Source organism: Dermacentor albipictus, chromosome 5 (genome assembly GCF_038994185.2).
Source record: "Dermacentor albipictus isolate Rhodes 1998 colony chromosome 5, USDA_Dalb.pri_finalv2, whole genome shotgun sequence".
Classification (NCBI taxonomy): domain Eukaryota; kingdom Metazoa; phylum Arthropoda; class Arachnida; order Ixodida; family Ixodidae; genus Dermacentor; species Dermacentor albipictus.
Window position 1 is genome coordinate 142,667,261 of NC_091825.1, and position 12,354 is coordinate 142,679,614.

A 12,354-nucleotide genomic window follows, 5' to 3' on the forward strand; every position below is an offset into this window, starting at 1 on the left:
GCAGTACTCCTTTAAAATATATGGTTTTATTGGAGGTGCAGCATAATATATTATCTCCTGTGCATAGAACCCTTCAGTTTCCTTCCTTTCTTTCTGTTGCAAACCTTTGCAGAGCAGTAAACCTTACAGGTAAGCCATGCCTTTAAGGCAGCAATGGTAAGGCTGTCTGACTACAGTTGCTTTGTGGATTGAAGTTTTCACTTATTTTGCTAAAACACGCCACTGTTGATTGTTGTTTGAGTGTCGCTCTGTTAGACAATGGTATTTGCTATCCTCGTGATATTATCTATTGGGCAGATGAAATATTCCATATTAGTTTTTGTATTATAATGTCATCATTGAGTTTTGCCCCAGTCATATGAAAGTTTTGTGAACATTTATGACAGAATTGCAGAAGCTTACTCTGCATTGCACTGAATGCCTTTACACTGTGGCCCCTGACATTACTACGCATGTTCATGAAGGTGCTTGTCTTTTGCGCAATCATAAGCAGTTCTTTGCAAATGGGCAACCAGATTGCACCATTAAGTTCATTGGCACACGCTGCTATGACATTCTGCTGCTGAGCAGAAGGTCACAGATTCGATTCTTGTCCACTTGCAGCTGCATTTCAGCAACAGCAAAATGTAAAAACACTTGTGTACTTAGATTTAGAGGTACATCAAAAGAAAAACAAGTGATAAGAATTAAGAGCTTTCCATTTCAGTCTCTGATAGCTCCAGTGTTGCTTTGTGTCGTTAAACACCACTAATCAAGGTCAATCTGTCTTTGGCATCTCCTGTCAACGTTTCATTTATTCATGATAAGCGAATGCTCTGCAACCTGTGAAATAAAAGCCTGACCAAGTTGTATGCTTGCACTGTACGCAGGTGCGGACCCCCCGGCCCGAGAGGAGCGACAGACGGCTAGTCCCCGCAGTATTCCCTCCCCCCAGAGGTTATTTATGTGTGAGAGAGGGCGCGTGTTTGCGCAGGAGGCTGCGGAGTGTTTGTGCATGCTGTACATTTTTGTTTCTGCACATGCCCCCCGTGCTGGCCAGAGATGACACATTCCACAGTGTTGCTCTCCCTGGACCCGTGGAGCAGCCCAGCTTTAGGAGTCCTCCCCTCCGGCTGTTTAGCAAGCTAGGCCACCCCCCCTGCTGTGATGTACTTGTGGAGCATGCCAAAATAAATTTGTTGCCTTATTACAGCACCAGGCTCTTCCTTCCTTGGTTGCCATGCACTTCTCATCCACGGCGTGCACTGGAACGAGAAATTTGCCTCCGCAGTCAGCACCGCCCCCTCTCACAGCACACGAGAGGGTCACAAGTGTCTTAAAGGGATACCAAAGGCAAATATTGAGTCAAACTAAAATTGGAAGTTTGGGAGTTGAAATTTTATTGCATCAATTGATCAGCGTTTCATTAAACAATCAGTGTTCCAAGGGGCACAAAGGAGTCCTTTCCTTAAACCAGCTTTTTCGAGTGACATCAAATGTAAGCGAAATACTGGATTAGTGCTGCCGCTTTGAACAACCAGTACCAGATCCTGCAACGTGTTCCATTTTAAACTGCTGAATGGTAGTAGATTATTGGTACTAAAAAACAAGGTTCATTGCGATGCCTTTAAATGTGAAAAATGTAGTTTGTCCAGGCTGATTTGGACTTGCTAGAGAACTCGTTGATGCTATTGCTTCATGCTGTTCTATTGGCAGTTTCTACAAGCAGGTTGCACAACCACTATGCATGATTCACTTGAAGCAGGCAGTAGTACCGGATGGAGAATGACTCCTGGACTCACTGGTGCAACTATGCAGGCAATCCATTTGACCAGACAATGATTGTGAATGACCTGTTTGATCATGAAAAATGCAGTCCGTGACCACTTTATTTACAATTTTCTGTGCAACTGAATCTCTTGGCATGAAACAAATGTGAAGTTACTATAATGTATTCTGTGATTTTAGGTTGATTCAATGTTTGCGTATAGTGTCTCCTTAATGAGAGTGCATTGTTGTGGGCAGGCTGCCAACATTCATGCCTAGCTGTTTTGTTAATAGCATAGAACTTTTGAGTGCCTAATAAAGACTCGAGCTGTTGAACACCAAAGTTGTGTCAAGGGGTGGATTCCTTCATCCGCTTTTCGTATTGGCTACTGTATGCACTACACTCTGGCAGATATTTAATGAATTGCTTAATGAAGCCTGGGTATTTCCTGTGTGATTGAAGATAATTATCCTTGATGGCTGCAATCATTTGTAGAAGGAATTCTAAAGTGCAGTGGTATTTAAGTTTCTTTGCTACATGCAAATTTCTGTGCACCTGAAAAAAAGTGTTTCTAGCACACTATTGAAGCTCAGTGGGTATAGCATTTTCTGCTGGCAAGCAGAAAGTTGGGGATTCAATTCCTTGCCACAGTGACCATATTTCGTTAGAGGCAGAAATGCTTATGTACTGCGCGTTACATAGATGGTCAAAATTTGTAGCCAACCACTGCAGTACACCTCCATAGCCCTGTGTTCTGAAACTCTCTCATCATTCTTTACCATACGTATTGCATGGCTGCCTGCTTGCAATTTGCTGGTCATCAGGTCTTGCGCTGGAGAGAGAGGAAGCCCCCTTACTAAAACTAGGGCTGTGCAAATATTCAAATTTCTCAAAATTGTACAGTCATCGCTACTCTGAGAATTTGCTGTTCGAAAGGACGAATATTCATTTCTGTTCAGATACAAAGGATGCGATTTGTTGGAGTCTGGAGGAACAGTGACCAATGCAAGCGAGGCCTTTCAAATTATTCTAACACAGTATAAAGCTGAAGTAGTTGCACAAGGACACCAGTTACCGAGCAAACGTAAGCTGCATACCACTTCTGCTCAATAATTTCCAGCCATTTAATAAGAATTTTTTAGGCAGCCTATATATGAATTTGTTGTCTTGTTTTGGCAGAGTAGTTTATTATTTTGCCAGTCTTGTCAAGTTTGCATCTCTTTAAAACATGACGCTGTAACACTTTTTTCCTTCACTGAATGCAACACACTACATCATAAGTGCAAACTTATGAAAAGTGTCAATGAGAAAAATATAGAGCAGTTAACATGAAAATCTCCTGGTACAGCTTACTGTTCCTCAGTATGTGCTAGTTAAACGTGCTTTTCTGAGCATGAAAGAAGCCTGCGAATACATGCAAAATGCCTCGAGCGATCAGTTGCACAGCAACTTTGCGTATTTGTGGGCTGCTTTTAAGTTTGGAAAAGCACTTTTATGTAGCATGTTTTGAGCAACAGAAAGCTGTATGGGGAGTTTTTCATGTTGCTCTACAATTTTCTCATTGACACTTTTCATGTAATTATATCTGAGAAGTTGATTAATTTAGGCTAATACTGTAGTTAGGAGTGGAATGTAAAAAATCTTCAAGTATCTCCAAGCAACGTAAAACAATGTTACCTTGGTTCTGTCCACCCACATGGCATTTGCATATTTTAAAATCTTGCATGATAGTTGGGACACCCTGTATACACAGGACAAAGTTTATTATATTTTTTAAAGAGAAGTAACTAGCCAACTAACAATTATTCCTAAAACCATGAGTAGCCTATTTCTCGAAAATATGTTGCTGTATGTTCACCTCACTTGAAATTGCTTTACATTCTTTGCTGACCCTGAAAAAAACTTGCAGGATTCAGTGACCCCTCTGGCAAAATCTTATATCAACGGCATGTGGAATGTACGTCAACGATATGTCTCGGTATTGCTTCTCTATTCACTAGGCAATGCTAGAGGCTCATGAAAAAAAAAAAAATCTAATAGTCTACAGCATTTATTAAAAATGGAAACATTGTCACTTGCATGCAGAGGTCATAAATATGTATAATTCCCTCAATGATCGAAATGAGGCCAAGCCGGATTCACTCGAAATCAGAATCGATAGCAGTCATGCTCAGCACTTATGCCCGGACCCGCAGTACTCGTGCTGTCAATTATGACAGCACGCCGCCACTGGTCATATTGCCGTTTCTTTTTCCCTTTGGCTCTACTCGTATTCACGTTGCTCCTCGGGAGTCCCAAGTACGTACTGCCTACCCATAGCGGTGTTGCAACAACGACGTAAGTTGCTAGGCTGGTTCTTTTATATACGAAACGGCAATGGCTTCACTCCCCACATTGCAGGGCCAGGGCAGCGTGTGCAACACTAGTCTTTATCAGGAAACATATGCAGGGAGCGTTGTGTGCTTGTTATTTGAAATGAATGCTGTTTGTATGTTGTATAGGCGATTCCAAAGAATGTATGCACTTCTTGCCTCACTTTTCTGAGTGCTTGAAGCCTGCCTCACCTCGGCTGTGGGTTGGCCCGGTATTGCACTACCTCCGAGATCGGCCCACATTTTTTCCCACGGATGCAGACGCGAAAAAACTGACCTACAAGCAGCTAACAGCTTCGCTGTAAAAAAAAAAGAGGCTGCAGTTTCGCCAGAAAGGCGAAGTAGTGTTAGTCCGTTCAGCCACAAATTACAATAAACTTCATAAATGTGTCAAATTTACATAATTTTATGTGAAGGTGCTGGAGAGTCCATAGAAAGCAAGGTGGAATGAGAATGACTCTGTGCATTTTATGGACACCTGTCGTAATTACATACTAATTAAATATTTATTGTACACATACTATGTTCCTTCATTAAAAATATTGAATCACCTGCTCTAATGACATACACAAGTTACACCATCATATTATGAAGCATAGCTTGGTATAGCTGACCTGTAGGTGGCAGAAGTATTGTCTCATGTGCAACCTCTGCATTCAAATAAAAGCATTGTAAAGATGCACTTAGCACCACTCCAAATAGCAATTTTTTTTTTTTTAATTTCGTGACGATGGCACCTAGAAAGAAAATGTGCTGAAAGGAAACCACTTTGCTAGAGAAGCAGCTATTCCTCAAGCACTCCTATCTGAATAAATGGAAAAATTATTTTGCTCAGCATCCACAGCACGAAATTTGATAAGGCCTGTTGCATTTAAAACAAAGCCAAATCTACTAGCTGTGGGGAGTAAGTATTTAATTTAGGCCAATTTTTCTTTTTACATAAATTCTTATAATTGAAAAAATTTCAATAAACGTAAGTATCAAAGTATCAAGATTGATGTATTATACACCACTCTGAAATATACCAATAATTTGCAAGTGGGACTTTTGAAAAACCTGCATAAACATAGTTTCATGCAAGGTCTAAACTGGTCCATCACATTTGTCAGCTTCGCATAGATGCAGCTTACAAACTGCAATATCTTCTTGTACCGAGTTATGGATTTGTAAAACTTCTTGATACCGTTTTTTTAAGCTTGTCATTTTTTTTTTTAATTTGAGGCCATAAATATAGCTTTTGCTGCCTGCAGTCAATAGAATTGAGCCTTTTCTCCTTAAATGCAAGAAATTTTGCTCAAGTCTTTAGTGGTTGCCTGATGAGAGAATGTTGTTTCACATGTATATTTGAACAAGGCAATCAGAGTTGGTAAAAATTTTCTTAATATGCTTCAATGAGGCCTTGTTGGAAAAGCATTCGTCAGACTTCTTCAGCTGTGGCGTGGCAACACTAGAAGCATGTATACTAGTGTTGGATATTAATTAGGGGTGTTCAAATAATGAAGTTTCCAAATCAACTATGACTACACGAAAAATCCCCGCCAAATAATGACTTACTTTCTCATTTTTAAAGCAACATAAAATGAGTTTGTGTAGAGTCTGCTAAACAAAAGAAATTTCGCTTACATGCAATTGCATATGCTCGTAATACAGTTCACAAATGAACGTCCTGGAAACTGGAGAGCTTATGATGAGCAGCCAGTTTCAATAATCAGGGCCACCATGGCAATTAAAGTAACGAAAAAAAGGAAACGGCGTTACTAATCGTGTTCACTGAAGGAGAGACATGCAATACCACTTCAGTGCATGTTGCTTTAAAGGTACGCAAGCATGGCGAGAATGGCTGAAAACAAATTGACATATAGGCTGCCTAAAAGTGAACTATTCTAATTTCATGACAGGAAATTATTGAGCAGAAGTCATCTGCCTTGTGCATTCACTCAGAAACTGGTGTCTCTGTGCGTCTCTGCAACAACCACAGCTATCCTGAAAGAGAATCATTCGGAACAGTCCTAACACCCATTGTCGCCTCCCTTAAGACTGCGATGTAATTGTTACCATCTCGTATATTTGAAAGAAATGAAAATTTGACAACATTGAATAAGGAATTCTTGAAGCTAATATGAATCGAATAGCAGGGACTATTCGATTCATATTCAAAGTTTCAAATATTCACAAACCCCTAGTTTTTGTAAGATTCGTTGCAATCGCATCTTTGCTGCAATATTTCACCAGCTTTGTTGGCTCAGCATGCTGCCGAGCACGAGGTCTTGGCTTTGATTGCAACGGGAGCAGAATGCAAAAATGCTCACTTACCTAGTTGCTTGTCAGAGAATCCTAGGTGGTCAAAATTAAATTGTTAGCCTTTGACTACAGCATCTCTCATAGCCCTAGTGTTACTTTAGGGCATTAAACCTCTTCAGTGGTCTGAATCATTAATCACCAACCACATGATGCAGAGGTGTGTCATTAATTCTAGTGCAGCAAAGTCTCACAATCGGCAAAACAGTGTTTTACTTGCGATAGCAAGTTATAGTGTTTGCATAGGTTCGTGAAGCCTCTTTTGTGTTGTGTTCCTTCAAGACATCTGATTATGCAAAATGCAATTGCAAGTTATACTTGGTACATGTATTGGTGTGTATCAGACCTACACAAACCAGTGTTTGCACTGTCTCATATATAATTAGATCTAGTATGTCACACAAAAGGCTTCGAATAAGATGAAAAACCTTCTTGCATGTTGCATGTGTAACATGCAAGAAACAAGCAAAAGATAGAAATAGATGGTGCTAAAATACCAAGGTGCCTAAGTATATCTGTACCTTACTAGAGCAAGATCATCAACATGCACCTGAAGCTACTAGTGTTAACAACACTTCTCTGTTAATATTGAAATTTATTAGCAGTAATCAATAAAAACATGTCAAATGAGAAGATTATTTTTGTAATGCTAGGCAGATGGTTCATAGACAAGTGTTTGGTCTGTCATCCAAACACCTGGCCATTAGTATCGTCAAATGAAAACTGTTCTTCCTTTTCCTATTCCTGTCGGTGCTTACATTCCTTCCGTGTCAAACACATGAAGCCTGCTAAACTAAAACTAGCACAATATTTTGGCATAATTAAACATTTATACAGGTAACCGTAATGAAATGATAATTTAGAGCTAACACAATGGCTTTGCATACAAATGAAACAGTTTGTATTGCTAGCAGTTGTATATTTCCCTGGCATCGATTTCCTTACATGTCTTTATTAGGCAAATTAACTTTCTATACACTTTATGGCAGAGCGTTCAATAAGAAATTTTCAGGCAGAATTCAAAAACAAATTGTTTCAACACGTTTACAATGCGAATTACTCTTCTTTGGTTAGTCTAGAAAAGTAAATAGTTCACGTACACTATATGTGCCAACAAACATTTCAGACAAGCTGCAACATTCGATGTTATTCATTACACATTTTTACTCTACAGCTAAATTAAAGAGATTCATTGCAACAAATCTGTCAACTTGACCAGATAACAAAAGTACACGTGACTACAGGCAGAAGCACAAATGTAATGTCTATATATTAGCTTGCCCAAGAATTGGTCTGACGAGATTAGTAAAGCTACACCCGTCACCTTTTCTATGCAGGCTCACAGTGTGATTTGATTCTATGTGCACAAGGTCCCCGTTATAATAAAGGTGGCAAACCACTGAATGCAGTTTCACATAGAAGGGACTGAAGATGGCACTTGATGCGAAATGCACTGCATTCACGAGTGCAATTGTGAAAATACACAATGTTTAGCAGTCCTGCAAAACACATCTGCATAAAAGTTGGCCGCAAAACAAATTGCACTACACATAAACAAGAGCACGCTATATTCTGTTGTGCTGCGTGTCTTCGACAGGCACCCGTGTCTCAATGAATATGTCTTCTGGAAGTAGTTTTGCGGGATCACTCATTTGGTCAGTTCACTGTAACAGTTATCGCACACTCTGACGGGCTTTCTGGATGACGCCGTGGCCGCACTTTTTGCTGAGCACTCATTGCAGAAGATGTTTCCGCAGTTCCGGCAGTGGTGCTGCAAGATGCGGTACACACATAAAAGTGATCAGTCAGTGGGACACAATGCGCTAGCCTGTTTTCAACATCAAAAAACCAGTTCATATGTATGTTAGTTTAATGAGAGACAGTCATGGACTGGACCATACTGTATTCAACTGGACCTACTGTATTTGATAAGTTGAACATCTCTAGTTTCTAGAATTCAAATTTAGTGCTAAGAACGTTTCAAAAATTCTTGGAGCAGTGAATGGCATGCTGACGATTCTCTTCGTACAGACAAAACAGGGAGGTGGTCATGAAATGACCGCATGGTTTTGTAATGTGCCCGGAGAAGTTACTTGCTTCGACAGAGGACACCACGCACCTTTCGGATGGTGACGGTGAAGAGCTTCTTACACCCTGTGCAGTGAGTAACTTGTGAGTCATCGGCCCATTTCCGACCTTGGTGCTTGGCATTGTCTATCTGCAAGGGATATAGTAGAGATGTCGGTTTCGAACATAAGCCCTCTCTGCACAGACACCTGGGGCAGCATTCTGAGGTGATCGCTTTCAGAGATATTATCACTTTCACGAGATTTCCTGCGACTCGACACCGGATGCGTCGGCAGATACGGCCAACAGGGCTCCTGGCACTGTACACACATTTCAAGCAAAGCATAACGGCAGAAACGTTTTCAGCTGTGTACGCAGATACATTCTGTGCTGAGTTACATGGAATCTCGTAAAAGTGATAGTACCTCCAAAAGTGATCGCCTGAGAATACCGCCCCTCAGGAACAGCAGCTCTCACAGCTGCATGAAACACAGCAAGCCACCCTGGCCACCAACATTCTCATCGAGTGGTTCTCTGAAAATTCTAAATTCTTTGTCTTCAAACATAATATAAAAAAATGTATTTGCAATGGTTGTGGTACCGTACTGTTGACATCGAAGGGCTCACCGTCTGCAACGAAACTAAATTGGTGTGATGTCTAGGCATTCACAGTTTCGTCACGTTTAGTCAAGTCATGAGTCGTGTACTCAGTGCTGTTATTTGCACATCTGGTGAAAAGGTGCTCAGTTGCAAAGGTGCCGTACTCGCACAAATATAACACAACCCTTTTTTGTGGAGCCGCCTTTCCGTAAAAGCGCGGTGCTTTGGAATCAAAACCATGTTCAGAATATTAATGTGAGATTCCTATCTACCTCCCTTCACCCTTCAATATGCAGCACGTTCAAAAGCCAGGTAACTGAGCCGCACAGAAAAGCCAACCTCTCAATTTCTTGGGACACAGATAAAGTGTGTTGCGTATCCGGTCGTATTCTGCCATGTGTAGTATGTACACTTGCCTGCAAAACTTTACGAATTGAGGGATCTGAGAGAATGTCGAATATCTCCACCGCCTCGAAACACAGCCTAGTATTCGGATTTCCAGCAAGTCCTAGTGTATGCGAACAACATGGTGTAGTGCAATTTTACTAGCTGCAGTCACAAACTGCTAGAAAATTCAATGTTTTTCAGATTCCACGATCTATGAACTTTTGCAGCCAAGTGTAAATATTATTACAGCACATTACACACTTAATAAAAGATGTTTACTTGTTTAGAAAATATTTTATCTTACAGCTATGACAGGTAAAAACATAGAACTTATGGCTCGGAACTAATTGAGTGCTCTGGAATTTTCGTCTATAAACCAACAGTTTCAAACCAGTACATTTAATTTTGTTTCAATTCAGCTACACACATGTTGTGTTTGTTAAAGATACTGAACGAAAATTTGAAACAAATTTTGAAAAAATGAAGCACTGCACTTAGAAGATACAATTAGTCCAATACACAATGGTCATAGCACACTTTTTAACAGTTGGCTGTATGAGCACGCACTGGCTGCCTAGGCCACCTGGGGTGGCGTGCCGACGGGCATGACATCATGCCTACCCCTACCAGCTAGCGCTTGGCATAGCTTGGTTGATGTGCGCACACCTGGTGCGGTGCTATGTGAGCGCAGAGAGAGAGAGAAAGAGGAATAAAGGGAACGGCACGGAGGTTAACCAAATAAATATATCCTGTTTGCTATACTGCACATGGTAAAGGAGAGACTAAAAGAGGAAGAACGTACAGTCGCGGACAGAATAAAATGGACCACGGGATCTCCGAAAACGTTCAATTCCCGAGCAGCCTGTAGCAGTAACCAGTAAAACTGCCCACGACAACGTTGTTAGCATATTCTAGTCGAGGTCCAAAATGCAAATACCAGATTGCGTCATGAGGTTGCGGAGATATTCAGCTTTTTCTTATATTTCATGGTCCATAATATTCTGTCCGCGACTGTACATCATCAGGGTGAGCGCAGCCAAAAAAAGAAAAAAAAATCTCACTGAAGCGCAAGAGCTTGCACTTGTGAGTGCATACGTACGCAAATGCTAAGGAAAGTGACGGCCTAAGTGGTGATTATGACTGATGTAAATATAGGAGACACAAGGTACGATCTGGCGTCCAACTTGTGCAGCAACCACGCACCAGAAATTTCCAACAAGTTACGATGGGATGGGGTGTCAGATTAGAGGCTGAAGGAAGGACAAACTGCCAGGGTATCATCATAAGACGGTGGGAGTGATCGGACGGCCACGGTCAAACACAGCACAGCATGTGTGTGAAGTTGCCTGCTACGTAGCCGGCACCTTTGGCGTGCATGATCCAATTACCCCAGCCAAGGCACTCGCATCTATCGCCACTCAGAGCAGCACAAAAATTAGCTACTTTGTTTCTGACACGAAATAGCAACTAATAGAATAAGGCGATGTCAAAATTGTGCCTGTTCTACAAACCACTGGCAAGATCGACAGCCATGGTGTGAGAGCACATGAGAGCAAGGTGTCTCCCTTGCTTTTCATGTTTGCTCTTTGTACCAGCAATGTCGAAAAAAAAAAAAAAACTAATTGTCTTTGTTTATGTGTGACATACTTGTACAAATGTTAACTGTGTCGGCAAAATTAAGTGCTCTATGACGAGGTGCGGAGCTGTCAGTTGGTGGCGCACCGTGTTTGTCACTTGCAAGGCATGCGTTTATTAACAATATTTGTGTAAAACAAGCCAGTGTTCTCCAAAAATGTTTTTTTGGTGCCTATTGACGAGTACAGTTAAACCTTGATATAACGGCGTAGGTAAAATTGGCAATTTGCTTCATTATGTTGAAAATTTGTACTGAAATTTGACGTTTTATGCAAATAAGTAGAGTCACCGATAGATTTTTCTTACATAGAAAGGGGCCGCAGAATTTTCCAAATTATCGGGCAATCGAAAAAAAAGTAAATTTGAATGAGAAAACAATTCATTTTGAAGTTGGAAGTCGGCGACGAATGATACCGTTTCATGCCACGTCAACGATATATTCACATCGGCGTTACCAATTAAGCGAAGCCAGCCAACGCTCTCGCGTGCACTCAGCCCCGCAGTTGATAGCATCGCCCGCACTGGAACGATGCCATCAGGAAAAGTGCCGGCAGCGGAGAGCAAATGCTTCGTCTGCCTCTTGCCTCAGCAGGCCACCGAAACTCGAGATTATACAACCTAAACGCGTGGGAAGACAGCTTACATATGCCACACTGTCTCAGCAAGCACACCCACTCTTTGCACACGCTGCAGATTACCTGTAAAGCATGGTGCGCTGCTGCGTATGCATTCAACCACGTTTACAGTCATGCGCAGTCACAGCGGAGATGAGCGCCAGAAATCGCAACGTGCGACAGCTTACGCGCCCCACCCCTCGCGCGTGCTCTTGATCGCGTTACCGCGAGCTCACTCCCCTTCCCCTCTTTCCCTTTGCTCACGTGGGAAGGCGGCACTCCTGAAGCCACAATATTTCTTGTCTTACCCTTGCGCGCTTGCGCTCGCACCTACAGCACAACGTGCATGGGGCACGCTAGGATCTTATCGCACTTGGACTTTATACGGGACATGATGTGCCTCCGCTTTGGTGGTCGTTCTTGTCACACCGCGTGCGATTTGAGAGGCAGGTTTGCAAGCAGCCGCTTTTAATTCAATCATTTGACCATCTGCATCCATGGAAGTTTCCATTTATTATCTTGTCATTCCTCTGCGGCGGAAGCGAAATTTCATCACATTGAAATTGCATACAAACACACTTCGTAACATTACAGTTCTAGATAGATCGTGTTTTATGACAAAAGGTTATGAAAA

The 12,354-nt window shown here is 41.6% G+C and overlaps 2 protein-coding genes across 11 annotated transcripts in view; one reads left to right on the plus strand and one right to left on the minus strand.

Annotated features, from left to right (window-relative positions):
- LOC139060153 (phosphatidylinositol-binding clathrin assembly protein LAP-like) overlaps nucleotides 1-1,191 on the plus strand; it is a 41,497-nt gene extending 40,306 nt beyond the window's left edge. For 8 of the 9 annotated variants that reach the window (XM_070539064.1, XM_070539066.1, XM_070539069.1 and 5 more), the window contains one exon: nucleotides 870-1,191. The gene's annotated coding sequence lies outside the window, so the exon portion shown is untranslated. Of the gene's footprint in view, nucleotides 1-112; nucleotides 130-869 lie in introns of all 9 variants that reach the window. The other variant, XM_070539065.1, reaches the window with a different exon arrangement.
- Nucleotides 1,192-6,992: 5,801 nt separating this feature from the next.
- LOC139060157 (early endosome antigen 1-like) overlaps nucleotides 6,993-12,354 on the minus strand; it is a 30,382-nt gene continuing 25,020 nt past the window's right edge. For both annotated transcript variants that reach the window (XM_070539079.1, XM_070539078.1), the window contains 2 exons: nucleotides 8,537-8,635; nucleotides 6,993-8,188 (listed from right to left, as the gene is read on the minus strand). In XM_070539079.1, the coding sequence (XP_070395180.1) occupies nucleotides 8,066-8,188; nucleotides 8,537-8,635 (222 nt within the window). In that variant the 3' untranslated portion in view covers nucleotides 6,993-8,065. The remainder of the gene's footprint in view (nucleotides 8,189-8,536; nucleotides 8,636-12,354) is intronic.